At 39.1% G+C, this 21,515-nt stretch overlaps 1 protein-coding gene across 1 annotated transcript in view; it reads left to right on the forward strand.

Moving 5' to 3' along the window:
* Positions 1–21,515, forward strand: part of Atf6 (activating transcription factor 6) — a 158,799-nt gene that overhangs the window by 105,082 nt on the left and 32,202 nt on the right. Inside the window, exon 15 of the mRNA XM_038349564.1 lies at positions 16,295–16,379. Within this exon, the coding sequence (XP_038205492.1) occupies positions 16,295–16,379 (85 nt within the window). The remainder of the gene's footprint in view (positions 1–16,294; positions 16,380–21,515) is intronic.

Consider the following 21,515-nt stretch of genomic DNA (forward strand, 5'->3'; position numbering starts at 1 on the left):
TTTCCTGCTATCCACAGGATACTTAAAATTATATTGAAAGACTCCCGGAAATATGCAAGCAAGTAGAATTCAGTAGCCTAATCTAACATTTCCTTTAGTGGAATAAATTTGTTCTGTGAAATTGAGAGAAGTTGATTTTTTTTTTGTTTTTTAGAATACACTGCAATATTTTTACCCAACTAAATAAAGATTATATATGTAAAGTACCAACATGGCCTCTAAATCTATGTTTTAAGGTAACTTAATTTTGTTCATTAAAAAAATTCTTTACTAAGGTTGGAGTGGTGGCTCAATGATTAAGAGTAGTTGATACTCTTCCAGAGGATCACTTCGGTTCTCAGCACCCAGGGATAGCAGATCACAAATGCCTGTAACTCCAGCTCCAGGGATCCAACACATGTGACATATGTTCTCTCTCTCTCTCTCTCTCTCTCTCTCTGTCTCTCCCTTTCTGTCTCTCCCTCTCTGTCTCTCTCTCTGTCTCTCAGACACACACACACACACACACACACACACACACACACACACAAATAACCTTTTTAAAATGTCCTTGCTAAATAAGCCTGGGAGCACCAGTATACCACAGTCCAATCCTTTTGGGAAGTTTTTTCATATCATCAGTGTTCTTGTGTGGTAGGGTGATGTTATTAGAGCATTTGGAGATAGGCCAGGAGCTTTAGCAGCGTCTAGTCCAAGACCCTCCTCAATGGAGTTAGTTCATCATGACACCTGCTCCCCAGAATACTGTGGAGTGAAGAGGAAAGCAGAGGACTTGTAGAGTTTTTGTTAATAGAGAAACCTCAAAGGACTTTTTTCCAATAGACCAATAGACGCTTGTCTTATAAAGATGCAATATCTTCAATTTAACTAATCCTGAGATGTGCTATAAATGGAAAATACTGATAGATTTTTTTAAACATGATGAATAAGAGATATTTTATATCTTTCATATATTTCAGTAATGTTTGTGTTGATTCCATGTTGAATGATAGTATTTTGGACATATTGAGTTAAAGTAAATTATTAAAATCAATCTTAGCTGTTTATTTTGGCTTTTTTATCGTGTCATTTAACATTAATTTAGAGATTTAAAGTACCGTTTGGCTTGCATGTATGGCCCACAATGTATTTGCAATTATTAGTGTATATTCATTGTCTATAGTTACAGGTTTCACAGAGACATTTTCTTCTGCTATGTGTTTTCACCTCCTCCATACTTTCCCCTCTCAACCTCCACTAGCCCCCTTGCTTCCAGACATTCTTGCTTCTACCCTCATATATATAAACATATACAGGTATATATATTTCATATTTAGATACTATGTGTCTATATAAAGCCCAGATTCCTAAAACTAGAGAAAATAGGTCTTTTGAGTTTGTTGTTTCACTCAATATGATGATTTCAAGTTTCATACATTTTCCTTTAATTACATAATTTCTTTTTTAACATCATTGCACATTATCCTTTTAAAATTATTTTTATTGAGCTATATATTTTTCTCCACTCCCCTCTCCTTCTACCATCTCCCATGGTTCCCATGCTCCCAGTTTACTCAGAAGATCTTGTTTTTTTCTACTTCCCTTGTAGATTAGATCCATGTATGTCCATCTTTGTTGTATAGGTTCTCTGGGATTGTGAATTGTAGGCTGGCTTTTCTTTGCCTTATGTGTAAAAGCCTCTTAAGAGTGACTATATATGATATTTGTCTTTCTGGGTCTGGAGTACCTCATTCAATATGATGTTTTCTAGATCCATCCATTTGCCTGCAAATTTAGGATGCCATTTTTTTCTGCTGTGTAGTACTCTATTGTGTAAATGTACCACATTTTCCTCATCCATTCTTTGGTTGAGGGGCATTTAGGTTGTGTCCAGGTTCTGGCTATGACAAACAAAGCTGCTATGAACATCATTGAGCACATGTCCTTGTGGCACGATTGAGCATCCATTGGATATATACCCAAAAGTGGTATTACTAGGTCTTGAGGAAGGTTGTTTCCTAATTTTCTGAGAAATCGCCACACTGATATCCAAAGGGGCTGTACCAGCTTGCACTCCCACCAGCAATGCAGAAGTGTTCCCTTACGCCATATCCTCTCCAACATAAGTTGTTATGAGTGTTTTTGATCTTGACCATTCTTACAGGTGTAAGATGGGATCTCAGAGTTGTTTTGATTGCATTTCTCTGATGGCTAAGGATGTGGAACATTTCCTTAAGTGTCTTTCAACCATTTTAGATTCCTCTGTTGAGAGTTCTCTATTTAGCTCTGTATCCCATTTTTTTATTTGGATTATTTGTTCTTTTGATGACCAATTTCTTGAGTTCTTTATATATTTTGGAGATCCGTCCTCTGTCCAATATGGGGTTGGTGAAAATCTTTTTCCATTCTGTAGGCTGCCATTTTGTCTTGTTGACCATGTCCTTTGCTTTACAGAAGCTTCTCAGTTTCAAGAGGTTCATTTATTAATCATTTCTCTCAGTGTCTGTGCTACTGGAGTTACATTTAGTAAGTGGTCTCCTGTGCCAATGCATTTAAGTGTACATCCCACTTTCTCTTCTGTGAGGTTCAGTGTGCATTTATGCCACATTATCTTAATCTGTTCATCTGTTGATGGGCACCTCGGCCTATTCCATAACTGCTGTCAGAAGTAGCACTACAGTAATTATGCACATGCAAATGTTTCTGTGGGATTGTGGACTTGGAGTCCTTTGCTACATCCTCAGGTGCTTGGTTGATTTAGAGGGCCTTACTCCCCTGGTGTCCTCCCCTACCTCCCCTGACTCTTACACTGAGGCTGAACAAGACAACCCAACAAAAGGAAAAGAGCTCCAAGAACAGGCACAAGAATCAGAGACCTCCTACTCACACCCTTAGGAGTCCTATACAAATACTAAGCTGAAAGCTATAATATATACACAGAGGACCGGGTGCAGATGTGCATAGACCCTGTGCTTACTGCTTCAGTCTCTGAGAGTTCATAGGAGCTTTGCTTGGTTGATTTAGAGGGCCTTACTCCTCTGGTGTCCTCCCCTACCTCCCCTGACTCTTACACTCTTTCCGTCTCCTCGTCTGTGGGGTTTCCTGAACTCTGAGGGGAAGGACTTGATGAAGACATCCCATCTCTGTGTTCCAGAGATTTTTTTCCTCTGTGTAATGTCTGGCCATGGTTCTCTGGATGTGTTCCCATCTGCTGCAGGAGGAAGCCTCTCTGATGATAACTGGATAAGGTACTGATCTATGAGTGTAGCGGTATGCCATTAGGAGTCATTTTACTGATTTTTTTTAAAGACTAGTAGTGTTTTGCTTTATCCTATCTCTAGGCCATCTAGTCTCTGGTTCTTGGTCACCCAAGCAGTATTGGGTATGGGAGTCTGACTCATGGAGTGGACGTTAAGTCAAATCAGACATTGGTTGGTTACTCAACCACAATATGTTTTTAGACATCACAGCTCTAGAATAAAGATATCATACTGTAAGAACTCAACCCCAAGGATCACCTCAGGTATCTTAGAAATCATTAGTAGATATTTTCATTGATTTATCATCTAGGTCATAATGTACAATTCAATGAAAGCCATTCAAAGAGAGACTGAACTTTGTGAACAGGCCTCCTCAAAGTCCACCTTAGTTTTGGGACTAAGAGTGCTTAAAGGAATGATGGCTAGAATGCCTCTAAAGCATGCCCTTTAAAGTCGGTGTCTCCTGGGCTTTGGGCAAGCATCTATAATATTAGTATTCTATCCCATTAGTTTGGAATATGCCACATACTTTAGAAATAAGATAGATGGTAGGTTGAGCTTCTTGTTATGAAATTGAATTACTCTGTGTTTTTAGCTAGACAAAATAATTATGTTGCTAAGAGTGCTTGTGGGCAAGTCAGGCTCAACCCAAGGAACAGCATTTGATACTCAGAGTCACCTTTGTCATTCCTACAGTACTGTAATGTGTTCTCACTGCTCTCTTTTCTGTATCGCTTCTATATTCTTTCATAGAAAAGTGAGAGTTTTTATTTACCTTTTAATCCAGTCTGGTGTTTTGCACATACTAAATGTCTAAAGTGTCCTGATACCACACTTGATGTTAGTCAAAAAGCCGAGAAGCACTGAAAGTGTTTTTAATTAAATTGAACTAAAGCAAAAATGATTCAAAGCCAAGACAGTTGTTTCTCTCATTTTCTGTAATATTTATGACAACTGTTACAATTCAGCACATCCATATATGGAGGCGTGTACTAAGGGAATATGTAACAATGCTGAGAGACTTGATATTAAAGATCAATTAAGTTGTATAGTGTTTTCTGTCTTCCAGTTGATCATTTCTCATATCACTGTACTGTAAATGCTTTCAAGTGCCCAGGCAGCTCTTCACTGTTGCCCTGATTTCAGTAAGTGGCTCACTTTGCGACAGCTGCAAGTTATTCCCAACATCTGCAGAGTGCTAATGTTCTCCAAGGCCATTGAAAACAATGCTCTCACCCCATTAACAGCCTCCACTGTTTTCCTAACAGAGTTAGGGAAGAATGAGTGTAATTTATCTAAGGGAGCGGCTGCTTATCTATGATCATGTGCACAATTCTTTATTTGTCCCCCCTGTTTTCTGTATGTAAAAAGTTAGAGTTTCTTCAATATGAAAAGGTAGTTCATTAAATATATATAAAGGAATCTTAAAAATAAAGTCTAATTTGCTAGTAAATGTAAGGATAAAGCATTATGATTGAAAAACATTTCATAACTTTTAAATGGCTAAATAAGGTAACGTGAACTTGACATCTCCTGTCTCATATCTCTGCTTGCATAGTGGGGAAATTTTTCTCTGCGGTTTCCCTACACATTCTGCTTTTGGGCAGTCACAGAGAACTGGATGTGTGTGTTCCACAGCTTCCTCCACTACTTTTTTAAAGGCGCCCATCTGGAACTGAAGAAACTCAACAGAATGTAAGATTGCTCTTGGTGAGCAGTAGCAGCTTTCTAACTAATAATTAATAGGTAATATGGAAAGAGACTCCTTAGTCATTCTTGCCAACTTGTTGAGCTGGCAGTTAATATTTTTAATAAGAAGCAAATATGTGAAACACAATTTTTACATTTAAATGGTCATCTCATAAGTTTATATTAAAATTTATGTATTAGGAAAAATGAAATGGTTACTTACGTAATTTCTGTTTATACTTTTAGAACTAAGATTAAGAGTACTAGAGAGAAATAAAACCAGGTATTTTGACTAATACAAAAATTATTATAGCTTATTAAAAAATATCTCTTTGGCTGGGCATGGCCTGTACTCCCAGCACATAATCATAATGTAATTGCTATCATATTTTTTGGTTTTTTAAAAATTTTATAAATTTTTAAGAAAACCCTCTCCATGACTGTGAGATCTGAGATTTTGGGGTGGAGGGAGATTCTTGATGTAGAGTGGCTTATAAGAAAAGGCTGTGTTTACCCACTCGCTTTAAAGATATAAACAGATATCCAGAGGCTACACTCAGGAACTCATAGAGGCTTTAGGAGTTCTGTGCCATGGACTGTGTGTTCGTGTGTGTGTGTGTGTGTGTGTGTGTGTGTGTGTGTGTGTGTCTGTGTGTGTGTGCATAATGCTTTGTAAATTCTGAGAAACTCAAATTATTTTTCTTCCCCAAATGCCACATATTTTCATATTTATTTAACTTTGCTATAAATTTCTTATGCCTGGAATGCTGGTTTGTTTTCCCTGTGCTGTGAATTCCTTTTGACTTTCATATATAGTCACGTTTATTATTACACATCATCATCTCTCTCTATATATGTATATACATAATATGTATATATGTGTGTGTATGTGTATGTATGTATATGTATTTAGTTCTCTGTTGGTGGGTGAAGTTTTTCAATGGCTTCCATGAATGCCAGAGCTTACAGGCATTTGATGTCTAAGACGTCAACTAACAATTATATTCCTGCTAAAAGATTTAACTTAAGAGTGATCATTCAAAACTTGGAGCACAGTTGGCTCCCCCACTCCCCCCAAAAGCCCTTCTAGAATAATACTGCCTTTGTGTAATACCTTTCAGGATGTTCCTATCTGTTCGGATTTGTTGGCGAGGGACATCGTGTGCGACCTGGCACTCCAGTGCAGGACTCGGTGTGCATTTCTTCTGTGCTTCAGCACAGTCCGTTGTTCACAGAAGTCCCGTGGAGTCCATAGGAGAGAGTGATCCACCTCAGACACTTCTCACACTGTCTGGAATCCTCCCGTGCATGGGGCGCTGGGTTAAGATATTGGTGTCTGTTCTTTAGAGACAGCTGCCTCTCAGCTAGGCTCTGATGAGGAAGGCAAATAATTTCTAATTAGTCTGATTGTCAGCTGGGCTCTGATGAGGAAGGCAGATGATTTCTAATTAGTCTGATAGTCATTAGTTTTCCTCTTGATGTTGCTGTTTCTGATGAGGAGCATATTTCCTAATTAGACACGCAGAACTTTCTCCTTTAGTCTATCTTATGTGTGTCTGTTTTGGTTTTGCCATAATTTCACATAATTTTGAAATAAATTTGCAATAATTTGAGAAAACTTTGAAGACTGAATTTGGCTAGATATATAATTTAAGCCTCTTGAAATGTGTATACTTCATGTTCTCTTAAGACTTCCTTTAATAAGGAAAAGAGGTCCATCTGTTGATTTTAAGAAGTTGTGGCTGGTCAACCGTGGTGCACATCTTTAATTCCAGTACTTGGTAGGCAGAGGCGGGTGGATCTCTATGCGTTTGAGGACAGCGTGATCTACATAGTGAGACCCAGATCAGCCAGGGGTACATAGTGAAACCTTGCCTCAAAACAAACAAATAAAATTGTAGTGAGTTTTTTTTTATTTGTCCATATTCCAGGGCTCTTTATACAAAAAATTTAAACATCTTTTCATTTAGAAGTCATCTTTGCAGATCAGCCTTAAATTCCTTTAATTCCTAGTGAATCACATGAGGCTGTAAATATTGATCAGCAGTACTTGTTTTGGTGGAGTTGGGAACATGTTAGGAAATACACATTTAACTGTAAGCAAGGCTGTGAAGATTTTAAAAGCTTTTCTAAGGATGTGAGTGAGTAATAACCGTGATGATTGGATAGCCACAAGTTGACCAGAGCAAATATTAGTCATTTTTGTTATATCATGTCTAGGATGTGAGAAAATAATATAAAATGAAATTGGGAGAGGCAGCTGTTCCTTATACAGTGCTTTGCCAAAATATTCTTACTATTAATAAAAAATTACCACTCATAACTGTAAGTGAATCTTTTTCTTAAAAGTAAATAAGGTGGAAATGGACATATAAGCACAATGTATAATATGTTAATTGATTTAACAGTGATAGGTATAAGGGATTGTGGGGACTCAAAAGCAGACCAGTTCATTTTACCTAGGCTTAGGTAGAGGAAAGCAAGAGAAGTAGATAGGAAGTGGTCCTAGAAGTTTGAACATAGAGTTGACACTTTCAACAACATTATTTAAAAATTAAAATGAATGCCCAAACAAAATGTCAGGGATGCAGAGAAACTGCATCACTCCTGAGCTGCTGATGGGAATGTAGAAGATAAATTCAGTCTCAAAAGGCTATTGAAGCAATCACACCTTAGAACACCAAAAACAAAAACAAAAAGCAAAACAAAAGAAAAAACAAAAAAATCCACAAACAAGAGGGTGAAAAACATGAATTGGAACTTCATCCATAGTAAAAACTGTTGTGATGAAGAGGATGCCATTAAGAAAGATAGAAGGCAGCTTCCAGAATGGTAGAGAGCACTTTCAAACCAAATATATAAGAGGCTTGCACCCAGAGTGCACAAAAAATCTTGTAACTCAATAATAAGATGCAACCCAATTAAAAACTGGCAAGAAAATTACAAGACCAATATTGGTGCCTGCCAATAGATGAATGGATGAAGAAAATCTGGTGTATATACGCACAATAGAATATCATTCTGCCAGAGAAATGGTTAGCGTATCCATAGTGTTAGAAACAAGGAACCTCCTAGTAAGAGCACTATAGACTCAGCAGTGAAAGGGAGGCCTCTTATTTTGTGATTTTGCAAAGTCAAGCATCAGCCCAAATGTCAGATGAGCTTATGGGGGCAGAGAACAGTTACAGTCCCAATGATCAGGAGGGAAGAGGCTTCCGTGTCATCTGGGTCTCATCTCTCCCTGTCCCCAGTGTTTTATCTTCTTCTCAACAAAGCCACGTGGGTTCATCTCCGCACTGTGCATCCTATGCATCTTAAACCTTATCAGGCTTGTGTCTTGCAGCAAGCAAGCTTAACTGTTAGTAATTTCCCCTCTGAATTTTTAGTTTGAGTGGAGCAGCTTTCGCAGAGTTTGTGGTGGATGATAACTAGATCTCCAGCAGGGGTCAAGTGTTTTCTGTTCTTCTGTATTTGAACCCATGATCTGAAAATGAACCATCAGATTTGCTTACATAAAGAAACCTAAATCTATCTATCTATCTATCTATCTATCTATCTATCTATCTATCTATCTATCTATCTATCTATCTATCTATTTGTATGTATGTAGAGTGTGTGTGTGTGTATGTATGCATACCTTTGCCACTGCACATGTGAAGGTCAGAAGTTAACTTGTGGGAGTCAGTTCTTGCCTTCCACCTTGTTGAGGCAGGGTTTCATTGTTTCTGCTGCCAGGCTAGCTGACCCAGTGGTACGCTTCCAGGGACTTCACATCTCACTACGGATGGATGCTAACTCATGGCCATTGAGGCCATTTTTAACTCTACTCTGAGATTGGAAGTCATTAGAATATTTTGATTTATTTTTTAATAGAATTGTTCTAGATGTAGAAAGGAAGATCAAACTCGGATGAACTTTGAGAGACTGTTTTTGACTCTGCCTACACTCACCCGAGAAATTAATGAAATTCTTTAGATTAAGTTGGCCTCTGTGCCAACTTTATCCACAAGCACTCCATCTACATCACCCGTGCTCTTCCTCCGACTCCTCCCTGCTCTCTGTGCATACACACACACACACACACACACACACACACACAGTCTACTGAGTCCATTTAGTATTGCTGGACTGTAAATTTGTTCAAGGCTTGGACCACCTGTGCAAATCTTGTCCCTAGAAAAAGCTGATTTTTATGCTCAGGAGCCATTAAGTACCTCTTCATCTAAGGGTGGGAGTCCTTGTCTGTGTAATTCAAATAAAAGTGGATTTTCTTCTTGGCAGTCGTACTCAGCTTCTAGGGTGTGCAGATGCTTAGTTTAGATAATCTAAGATTCTGGCGGAAAATTTGTTTACCAAAATAGATAAGTCAGATTATTGGGATTTGTGATTTAATTTTTAAGGGCATTAAGAGAATTCAAAAGACATAGTTTGTTTTTTCGGTTTTTCTTATTTTGTAGTTTGGTTTTTCAGGACCAGTCTTTCATAAAATGTAGTCTAGGAACATTATATAGTCCTTCCTATTTATGTGAAATCAAGATTAAAAATTACCTTGAAAATAATGTGGTGGTGGTAGCAGTGGCAGCAATTACCTTGGAAAAATGCCCATTTTCTACAGAAAAGGTTAGAGGACTAGCCAGACCCAAAGGATCATGCAAGGAGAAATAACTGTAGACATAAAAGTTAAGTGGGATTGATTTAGTTTCTTTTCTGTTGCTGTGATATATACTATGACAAAGCAACTTCACAGAAAGGGTTCATTTTAGCCCACTGTTCCAGGTGACAGTCCATCGTGGCAGGGTTGTCATAGCAATGGGAACTTGAAGCAGCTGCTGAGACTGTGTCCACAGTCAGAACAGTGAATACATGCATGTACGTTGGTGCTTAGCTTGCTTTCAGAGCTCTTATATAGATCAGGATCCTCTCCCTAAGGGAATGGTTCCACCCACAATGGGCTGCCTTCTCACTTCAGCTAATGTAATCCGGAAATCTCCACAGATATGTTCAGAGGCCCAGTTTCTTAGGTGATTTTAGTTTTTGTCAAGCTGACAATTAACACTAATCATCAGAGTGTCTCTTTCTCTCCCCTTCTAGAAGGCTAGATTTAGTTACATGAAAGAGTCAGCTAGAACTGGGGGTGTAGCACAGTGGTAGACCACCTGCTTAACATTCATAAAGCCTTGGGTTTGATTTCCATAACCAACAAAGATGGGACTAAGAGAGGCAGGGAGAGAAGCCTAGCTGGCTAGACTGTCATTTCCTTATGCCCCACTCCCTTCCTGCCACGTTGCCTGCACAGCCTCGTGGCATTTGGGAAGCTTCCTACAGAGTCTGATATAAGAACCATATCTCAAAGCAAACAAACTTCTTTGACCTTATTAGAATTTCAAGCTAATTTTTCCTGTTGACTTTGCCAGCATTATCAGGATTACATTACATGTCAAAATTTTCCTCTTGTCAGAATAGAAATGTTGTCTCCTTCTTGTGCCAGCTGTTTTACGCTAATGGTTTTGATTAATTTTTCCTCTCCCTGGCACATGTTAGTGGTGCAGATGTATGCTTTATATTTCCTTTTATTGGTCTGTAGTTTTATTGCATACATTAGTGGCACAAATAGCACGTTCATTTTGGCTATTTCTACTAACTGTTTCTAGTTTGGGGATTAGTAATCTACTTTGCTTATGTTTTTAATGTGGTGAGAAGCTCTACATCATAGGCAGTTTAATAGACTTTAAATGATGACATTCCACTTAATTTTACTACCTCTAATTTTTTCTTGCAATTTTTGTTTTTATGGTATTTTACTATGTGTGTCTGTATGTTTTGATGATTTTAAGTTTCCTAATTGACATTTCTTTAGTGAGTTTGGTTTCTAATCAACAGTTTGTGTAGCTACGGGAAAACAATATCAGTTCCAAATGTTGTGGATTTAAATAGTAGTAACCTTGACAGCCCACTTGACAGCCTTTTTACTTTTGAGGTTTGGAAGCTTGAAAGAGAGCTGGTAAGAGGACGAGGTGGTAGTGACAGAGAAACTGAAGCTTCCCGAGACAGGAAGGTAGAGACTACTCAAAGCTGTTTTTTTGAAATAAGAATGGATATTATTTTATTTTTATTTGATTTTAGTGGTTGCTATATTTGAAAAACAAGCCCATTGCAGGAATCCAGTGGATATAAGCCAAATATTAAATGTTAAGAGTCCGTTGTTGTTAGTGTTGGCCTGATACACAAAACTTTTGACTCACAGTGGGCCATCCCGATCCAGTGAGAGCTGGATGTCAGTCATACTTGTAGCTTTTGCAAACTGAGGATTCTTACTCTTAGAGAGCAGCAGGAAATATTTTAGGCATTCCTTCCTATCAAAGATAGAGGCCCCCATGCTGAGCCAGAGTTTCCTCATATACAACACACTGTCTTGTCTAGTATGGCATGAACTGGCTAAAGTGGAGATTTTTTTTAAATGGATAGTTCCTTCAGTTATTTAAATAAGCATTTCACTTGCCAGCTTTTAATGTAAGATCGATCAGTGCTTTGTTTTTAAGTCTAAATCTACTATTCAGAGCACCATATTTTTTCTTCTATAAACCATACTCACAATCCATCTGCCATAATTTCCAGTTATCATTGATAATTACTTTCACTTATAATAAAAACTTACATGTTGCTAAACAATGTGGTGGAAACTTACTTTTTTCTGTGTCTTTTATAGTTTTGCAATGCGAAAAATAGAGTTAACCTATTTACTTTTGTCAAGCTCTGTCATCTCTGTTTTTACTTAGTTTATCAGTTTATATAATTTGAAAACACACTAACAAATCAGCAATTAGAAAAACTTAATTAGCAATTGGCTTATTAAGTTAGTTTGAACTCTGTGGATATGCAAACCAACACTTATTTTCTCTCAGTCAGGGGATAATTTTATTGTGAGTTATCATCGTAAATTCTAGCTAAGGAACATGTCTTATACTTTTGTTCAGTCTATCTCCAATGCTTTTGCTTCCTTAAAAAGATGAAATGCTGTTTAATGCTGTGCTTTGTCCTCAGACTGTGACTATCTCTGACAGTGTACGTGGGGGAGGGAGTTGGAGGACTGTATGGAACTGGCGTCTTGGATCGTGTGTTACTGCACAATATTGGAAAGCTGATTTTTTTTTCCTCACGGTGCAGTGCTTTATTGTTTTCTCACAGCCTGCGAGAGTTTGGATAGCAAAGCGCCAGCTGTAATTTTTGTCTACGTAGTTTTATCCCTGAGGATGCACACCCTGTAGTTTATCAGCCCTATATAGAGTATTCAGAAGCCCACATTTGAAAATGTCTTAAAATAGGCAACAAGGTTTTGAATATTTGTTTCTAAAGCAATATCCTTTTTACTTCTAACTAGCTTAACTTTTGTTGCACTTGAGTTATTTTAATTGATGTAATGGAAGGAACAATTGTGTTCAGATTCACAAATTACACCTCTACTTTTCCAGGATTGAATCTCCTCGATTAGTTCATTAATACAGATTTGAATAAGAGGAGGAGGCTCTTTATCAAGAAGTCTAAATAATAAATTAACGAAGTGTCAGATGTAGCGGTGCATGCCTTTAATCTTAGCACTTGAGAACCTGAGGCAGGTGAGTCTTTGTGAGTTCAAGGCCATTCTGGTCTACAGAGCGAGTTCCAGACCAGCCAGAGCTACTTAGTGATACCCTGTCTCAAAACTAAGTTAATAAAGCTATCCCTGATCATGTCAGCCTTTACGGAATTTCTGATGATCAAATATCTTTAGTACTGATTCACAAACAGATACTGTTACTAGTTATTAGACCTAGCATTTGATGACAGAAATCCCATGCACTAGTGACTTAGGAAAATCCAAGTTCTATCTCTGTCTCATCTATAACTTTTAAATATCTGACTATGGCTCTTTGGTCACCAGGCTCCCCATCTACTGTTTATTGCTCCTTAATCCTCTGGTTGCAGCCTCCAATTCATAGCCCACTGGGGCTGCCCCATCTGTAGCTGCCATGTCTGCTTCCTAGGTGGCAGGAGAGAGAACATGGGTGGCCTTCCGTCATTGCCATCTCAAAGAAGTTCTTTCAACTAGACTAAGTTGTCTTGCCTGGCTGCAGAGGAGTCTGAGACATATAGCCTCCTTTCTGTCCAATTAACTATCACGGGTTCTACTTCTGTTCCAAAATTATAGTTGTAGGAGAGCATGTATTGGAAACAAATCACAGTTTCTCTCTTAGTGCGCAGCATTTCTTGCAGGAAGGTAAAAACCTGTATTTCTGTTCTTTAAAACACTATGTGGTAGGTGGGTAGGCTCAGTAAATGTTTTCGGTAATGAGTGGTAGAGGTGAGAGGTTACTTGTTGTCTAATGAAAGTTCCTAGTTTCTGCAGTTATAACTAATAGAATTAACAATCCAAAGTAGAGTAAGTTGAACACAGGAAAATAATTCAATAATTGTTACTGGTTTCATTTTTTTTAGGAAGTAAAGGTACCTGTTTAACAAAGCAATTCTACAATTCTAACTAATTATACATATGTGTGTATGTGTAATATATTTTTTACATAAAATACTCTTAGAATCAGTAATATACTAGCTTTGGTTCCCTTCAGTTTTGATCAGTAAAACAAGCACTCTAAGTTATAGACTGTATCATGTGTGGTACCCTGGGTTCTATCCCTAGTACTGGAAAAAAAAAAGCCCAGTTTCCCATTTATAATCCCAGCACTCAGGAGGCAGAGGCAGGAGCATTCAGAGCCAGCTAAACTGTGTAGCAAGTTCTAGCCAACTTTAGCTACATAGTGAGACTCTCAAATACAGAATGGCTACCCCATTGTTTGCATATCTGTAATGATGAGAGACAAGACAGTTTAACTTTAATAATGTGTATAAATATGCTGTGTGGTTCTTCTTTTTCATAAACAATAGCATAATTTTTTACTTCCTGCTATAAAATGTAGGAGACACTACATTAAAAAAAATCATGTTTGGAAACATCTAGATCTTTGAAAGAAACTCATAATTAAGTCTGAGCCTGACTTTAACCCTTCACCAATACAATCTAAGTGTTTGTTTTTACAGTAACCTTAATTTGGGCCTTGCAATTTGAGGGTTGTTTTCTTATTCAATTTAGACCATGAAACAGTATTTTAATTATAGGAATTAAGCTATTTATAATTTTCACAACAGGAAGATGAGCAAATTGTGTTTCTTCTAGGTTATAATGTATTATCTTGCTCTAAGAAATGTGTGATCTTTGTGTCTAACAATGCACTTAACAAAACAAAACAAGGAAAGGAAAAACACTTGTTCTTGCTCCAGTGCTGGGATTCTATCAGTCCCCCACTTTTCTCTCCACACTGGAAAATGTGTTCTCATGGAGCTGTGGCTTCGAATCCCACAAAGCACAGTAGTTAGCACAAGTGTCTCTGCCCAGCTCTGCTCATGGGTGTTTATTTTAACTTGTCTTTCACAGTCTGGGTTTTTCCTTTGCTTTGCTGATAACTTCATTTATCACTCACAGCCATATCAAATCTGACATTTTGAGGAGTTCGTCCACAGAGCAAGTCAGTTGAGTGAATGATGGAACAGTGACTGTAGGAAAAGCAACAGAGAGCAATGCCAAGCAGGTTCTGCTTAGGTTCTGTCTTAGCTCAGTCTAGCATGCTCTCCCTTAAGTCAAAATAGTCTCAGAGCTTTTACCCCTGTGGTAATTTCATGCTTTTGCTGGAAAGGAATTGTTGATAATACTAGTTAATATCAAAGTCATAAGTCATTTAAGACCTGCTTTAGAATATCTACAGATGGAACTACATTTTCCAAATACTGTACCACTCCACTGTTCCGCAGCCAGCCTCCCCTTGGCTTTTTCTTACTGTGAGTGGTTGTGGAGGCCTGGCATCGCAGATGCTCTGAATCACTTTTGGGCCATCGAACGTTGGCCATGTCAATTTTAGAACTGTGTAATTGTGGACAAACTGAGTTCTTCCAACCCTCCATTTAGCTATGTGCTTTCTGTGGTTGTGTGGATGTGCAGGTATGGATGTGAGTGTGGCTGTGTGAAGGTCAGAGGCTGGTCTCGGGTCTTGCTCCGTAGGACACGGTCTTCTCTGTCCCGAGCTCTCCGGTTAGGCTAGGGTGGGAGCTGTCGAGTCCTGGTGCTGGGGTTACCGCACATCCCCACACCAGGATAGTGTACATGTATGTGCTCAGGTATCGAACTTGTACGGCAGCCTGAGCTGCTTCCCAGTCCACACGCATTCTAGTGTGCTATTGTCACAGATAAATATCTATCACTGTGGCATTTTACCTCAAAGGAAGACACAAAACAGGCTGGGCCTAGGCCCTGGACCTGCTTTAGCCTTTTACATATTGATAATTTTAAGAGAATTTTGGAGGACAAAAAGTTTCTCTCCTTTACAAATGGTTTGACAATGAAGAAGCCATTGATGAGAACCCTTAAAATTGTAAGCCTGCTGAAGTATAACTCTTCACAATTGATAGCTTCTGGTGGGGGTGGGGGTCGGGGAGGACTCAGTTATCTTTAAGGGGGTGCCCATGGAAGTTTGTCCATGCTCTAGTGAACTACTACTACTTCTTCTTCTTCTTCTTCTTCTTCTTCTTCTTCTTCTTCTTCTTCTTCTTCTTCTTCTTCTTCTTCTTCTTCTTCTTCTTCTTCTTCTTCTTCTTCTTCTTCTTCTTCTTCCTCCTCCTCCTCCTCCTCCTCCTCCTCCTCTTCCTCCTCCTTCCTCCTCCTCCTCCTCCTCCTCCTCCTCCTCCTCCTCCTCCTCCTCCTCCTCCTCCTCCTCCTCCTCCTTCTTCTTCTTCTTCTTCTTCTTCTTCTTCTTCTTCTTCTTCTTCTTCCTTCTCCTCCTCTTCTTCCTCCTCCTCCTCCTTCGTGTATTGTGTGAAATTCCCAAATAATCAATAAAAATATTATATTGGAGAGAGAGAGAGAGAGAGAGAGAGAGAGAGAGAGAGAGACTGACTCTGTTAGTTAGAACTTTTATCATTGCCTACTCCAGATCCGCCATTCCGTAGGGCGCTACAAAGAATGCCATCTTGCCCAGAGCGCACAACTCTTTTGTAGCACAACTAGTAAACCTGTTGTATTGACAACTTGACTAATACTCTTTATGGTATCCTAGTTATACATTGTTATCAGAATCTAAGAGTATTCAAAAACTGCCATGGTGTGTCTGGTAATGATAACACCTGTTCTGCATTAAGATTATGTATAGTGTTTCTAAGTCAGGTTTTTTATAACAAACACTTTTCATTACCCAAATAAACTGTTGGCTTCCTAAAATTATAAATTTGGAATGTTCCTGGACTAAACCAGTTATGTATAAAAGGCTGTTCTTTTTTAATTTTAGGATCACCTGCTATTACCAGCTACCACCCATAACAAGACCACAAGACCAAAAATGTCAATTGTATTACCAGCAATAAACATAAATGGTAAGTTGAAATTTTGATTTGTCAATATGGGAGTCCTTTGCTTAACCAGTATTCTCTAGGTTAATGAGAGGACATTTAAGATAGTCACTCAGACAAATTTATACATGTATTATTTTGGAAATGGTTTCCCACTTTTTTTTTTTTTTTTTTTTACAAAAAAAGCTATCATTCTTATTTTTAAACCACTGTGTTTCTTAAGACTTATTTTCATTATTTTTTAAAGTTGTATATATTAGGGGAGGTTGCACAGGTGCCCACAGAGGCCAGAAGCAGGGTATTGGATCCCCTGGAGCTGAAGTTTTAAGGAGGTAGTTGTAAGGAAGGGCACAGTGAAACCAGATCAACTGCTGCCTGTCTCTAGGAGGGCAGAGAACAGCAGGTGGTGGGACAGGTGGCAGGCACCACCTTTGATCTGTAGCCTGCTCTTTGGCAACTAGATGCCCTTGCCTGTGGTAGTTGACCCCTGGGGTAGACAAGGGAAGTATTAACTTCCTGGTAAATGGTAATATGCCTTATGGGATTCCTAAAGAATGATGAGTGTAGGTTTCTGCTTACCCAGTAACAATCCTTCTGTTTCCTGGGTCAGAATCCTTCTGTTTAGGACATTGTCACCAGCAGTGCCATTTTAGGGGCCCGCCTTGAACCTAACAGTAGTGAGTTACCTGACATGGGTGCTGGGAACCAAACTCAGATCCTCTACGAGAGCAGTACATGCTCTTAACTTCAGAGTCATCTCGCCCCCAATTACTATACTTTTGAAAATAAAGAGTAGTTCTCTTTTATTTACATTTACAAAATTGGAGAAGCTAGCATACTACTCTACAGACTTGCTGCTAAGAGTCATGTATCCATTATCTTAAACCCTTGATACATGCTGATGGTGATTCTATCAGTTATAGCTTTGTAACTTAAAGTCATTTCATGTTTTAGCTTAATATTGGTAAGATTCTAGACAAGCCATAAACAAGCCTGTTTGCGTCCGATCTGAATGAACTTGATATTAATAAGATCACTGTTGTACTTGTACTGTATTGAGTGTTAAACTGACTAAAAATAATACTGATAGCTACTCAGGAACTATCCAAAGATGAGGAGGCCCAGTGTTTCTGCTTATAGTCTAGAGCAGTCCTCATCCTCCTAGTGCTGTGACCTTTAGTGGTGACTCCCAGCCATAGGTTATTTTGTTGCTACTTCATTACTGTACTTTTGCTGCAGTTATGAATCATAATGTAAATATTTGATATGCAGATGGTCTTAGGCAATCCTTGAGAAAGGGTCATTCAGCCCTCTAAAGGGTCATGATCCACAGGTTGAGAACCACTAATCTAGAAAGAGAACTAACACAGGCACAGAAATCACTACACACCAGAGACATTCCCATGGGCAATATTTGAATATTCAGCTCATTAAAATACAGTTTATCTAGCAAAACAGTGTAATAGAACTTCTGATAACTTTTCTGTATAGTGACCAGACCCTCAGAGTATATGAGGAAGATGAAATTAAAAGCCCTTTGACCTAGTCTGCAAGTGAACCAGACTATATTCTGATATAATCAAATTATCAAATACCACTATGAAATAAAACACTGAGTTTAGGATTGAACCTAGTAAAATGCCAGTAAAAGTCAGACGCTTTTATTACATATCTAATATCATAAAGGACTGTAGGATCTCATGAACTATAGACAGCTTAGTTGAAATGCTTAGAGACAGCCTCTGGGTATAAAGTAGAAAAGATGTCCTTATTACAGCACAAATGTTAGGATACATCCTTAGTCTCACAAAGACATCCAGAACATGGGCCAGCAAGATGGCTTACTGGGTAAAGGTGCTTGCTGCCAAACTTGGTAATTCAGGAGTAGTTTGCTCCCTGCAGCCCACATAGTGGAGGGAGAGAGCCTGCTTATCCAGACTGTCTTCTTCCTGCGCATGCACACCTCTGATATTCATGAGATAATCCACTGCTACTCGACGAAGGATAACTGGCTCCAAATGTATTATGTTATACTCCTAAGATTGTATTTGTGGAATCTCATTTGTCCTCGTCCCACAGCTACTTGGATTTCTTTGCTTGAACTCTATGACTTTGGTCAGTTCATTTTCAGAGAAGCTATTTTCTAAATATCACCCAGGCAGAACTGACTTGATTTTGTTCTTCTGAGATTGGGCTCTTATGCAATACAGTGCCTGGTTTTGTTTTATAGCAGTGAGCTGTCCATTTTTAGCAAGCCAGAAACAATAAGATGCTTTTTGACCCTGTTTATCTTGGCCAGGGAACTAATTTTTAAAGATAAATCTTTCCTGGATTTGGGAAATACAATTGTTAGAAGATCATTTCCTTTTTAATCTGTTCCAGATTTTTGCAAGTAGGTTCTGAGTATTTTTCCTTTTAAGATATTGTAAACTTAGAACATTTTAGATTAAAATTCAAGAACTACTGACAGAGAACACAGCGCATGTTAAGTTTGCTGCCACTCCGCAGCCTTTTCTCAGAACAGCGCCTTCGCCCTTTTTCTGTGAGGCTATTTCTCAGATTAGGGCTTGGTTTTACTTTGCTATTCATCATCCTGAGAGCCTGCAGGGAGGCGGGTGGGGTCCTTGTTTATCACAGCTACAGCTTACGTCTCCTCTCCCCTATAGTCGCCCCACACCTCTCAAGTTTGATAGCAGACTTCACCGCTCTAGCTGTCTTTGGTGTAGTCATTTGCGCGTCTCCACCCGTGGTGTGCAGCACCGCCTCTCTCATCTCCGCATGGCAGTGCAAAGCTGTACCCTTCTTGACACAGTTCTCTCTTTTATGCCACCTCAGCCCCCACCTCTACATAACTGTAGTCAGATCTTATCACAGATAGCAATTTCCTTGAAACTGCCTCCTCCAACCCCGCTCTTTGACCGTTAGTCCCTTTAGTTAGACCGTTAGTTTCTTTAGTGTCTACACTCCAGCTGTTCTCCCTCACAGATCTCCAGTCATTGACCCTGTCACCTTCCCTAAATCTGTCTCGTCCTTTCTGGACATACTGCTTCCTGATCTAACCTAGATTCCATGGTTTCTTACTATCACTACACTTGCAAATAACCCTGGATCCCTATCCTCCTTTCTTTCTTCATAGCTCCTGCCTGCACAAAAAACCCACCCTAGTTAAATCCAGCTCCTCTTTTTATGCCTGCTATCAGGTATTTGAAACTAAGTAGAAAATATCATCCAATCAAGTCAAATTGACTGACTTCAAGTTTATGAGCAATGATTTCAGTGGGACATTCATTGCTGCTGCAAGTCCTTGCTAATGAATTCACTTTATTCTCTCTGAAACAGGAATTCTTATTTATTCCTCAAATCAATTTTCCATTATATCCATTTCCTAATCCCTCAGTTTATGAACTCACCAAGAGCTACACTGAAAAAAAAATCACACAAGAGCTGTGTCACATGTCCACTACCCCGAGCCCAGCTTCAGCTCCGCCTACAACCTCTGCCCTTCCTCTTGATGCACTGAAAGAAAAGTCTCCTCCTTTAGGTTCCACATATGCTTTACTGCATGCCAGATATGCATTGGTGGGGAAGTAAATGGACTTCTCTGCCCTTCGGCTTTCTCAGAATGTTTGACACAATATATGTCCTGTCACTTCTGCATTTAGAAAGTCATGTACATTAGAAATAAAAGTGAGCTGTGGTTGATCCCTCTCTGACTAAATGTGCCTATAGAATTTTGAGAGGGTAGTAAAGGACAGAAAGTAGAGACAAAGCTTATCGACTAACTGGTTTCTATAGTTCACTACACGCCAGAGACATTCCCATGTTTGGGGAAAGGAATTTGATTTTCCAGCTTGAACAAACAGGTCAGTGTTTGACCTTAAATTATTATGAATGATGATTATACTTTGTCAGCTCGAGCTATGGAAAAGAAAATCTAAGAAACAGAAAGTAGAATAAGAGCATAAAATTTATGTCATTTAGAAATTATTGGTCACAGGCCAATAAGATGATTCAGTGGTTGAGGATACTCCCTGCCAACTCCGAGTTTAATCCTCAGACCCCTCATAATGGAAGGCAGTCCTGCAGGCTGTCCTCTGCCACGTGTGTGCCACGGAGTGCACTCGCACGTGTGTGCACACACGTGATAAAAAAATTTAACAAAATCACCATCAATATCATTTTTTCTTCATTTTGTATTCCTTGTATTATTTAAATTTCCTTGTCTCTTAAGAGAGTTGAAAATAGCTTAGTAAGCTGTAAGAAAGACTTTCTTAGCCTAAGGAGAACTTCTAGTGAAAAACTAATTAAAATAAAGTAAGTGTTGCATATCTATTCCGACGGGTTTTGGGAACTGATTGCATAGTTGACAATGGATAGGAAATTAAAAGCTGTTGTTACTATAAAGGAAAGTGATTGTAGACATCCTTCTTTTAGTACAGTAAATCAGCAGTTCCTGCTCTCAAATTATTTTCCTGTATGCTATGGTAAAAGCGCAGGTTTCCTTCATGCTTGATAAATAATTCAACAAAATAGAGTGTGGGGGCGGTTTCTCGTGGGAGCTACTTTGTAGTGTTGCTGCTGGAGGGATGCAGCTGGTATCAGCAGAAGCATCCGTCATTGGCCAGTGCTTTCACAGGCTTGTTCTCATTGCCTCCTTCCTGTCCGTGTCGTGGACTTTGTACACACACAGTAATGGAAACGGGTGACACTCTTGCCCTAGTTCTGCCAGAGCAGAGCAACAGATGACTGCCAGGCTAAAGGGTAATTATATTTAGTCTCCGAGTGCTTTCTGTAATGGAAATCTCGAGCTTACCAGCAGTGGTGTGCAGATGCCAGTGCCGGAGAGCATAGTGGAAGGTTGGGGAGCAGCCTGGCAGATGCATGTGTTGGTTTCAATAACACGAGAGCGTTGATGCACTGCTCTTGTGTGGAAGCAGCTTTCCCAAAGCAAATGATTTGCAAACTATGTGTTGGTGCTGCTCAAGCAAGCTGGCTGCCTAGTAGGCTGAGGTGTGCAGGTTGCCTGTCTGCTAATGTGTATGTGGTGGGAAGCGGGCTATTTGGAACCCTGCATTTCCATTGTAATCATTGTAATGTATTCCACTTCATGGTTGCAGCCAGAAAGTTAAGTGATTGGAGCTGTTAAAACAGTGTGTAAGC

The sequence above is a fragment of the Arvicola amphibius genome, chromosome 12 (assembly GCF_903992535.2).
Source record: "Arvicola amphibius chromosome 12, mArvAmp1.2, whole genome shotgun sequence".
NCBI classification, from domain to species: Eukaryota; Metazoa; Chordata; class Mammalia; order Rodentia; family Cricetidae; genus Arvicola; species Arvicola amphibius.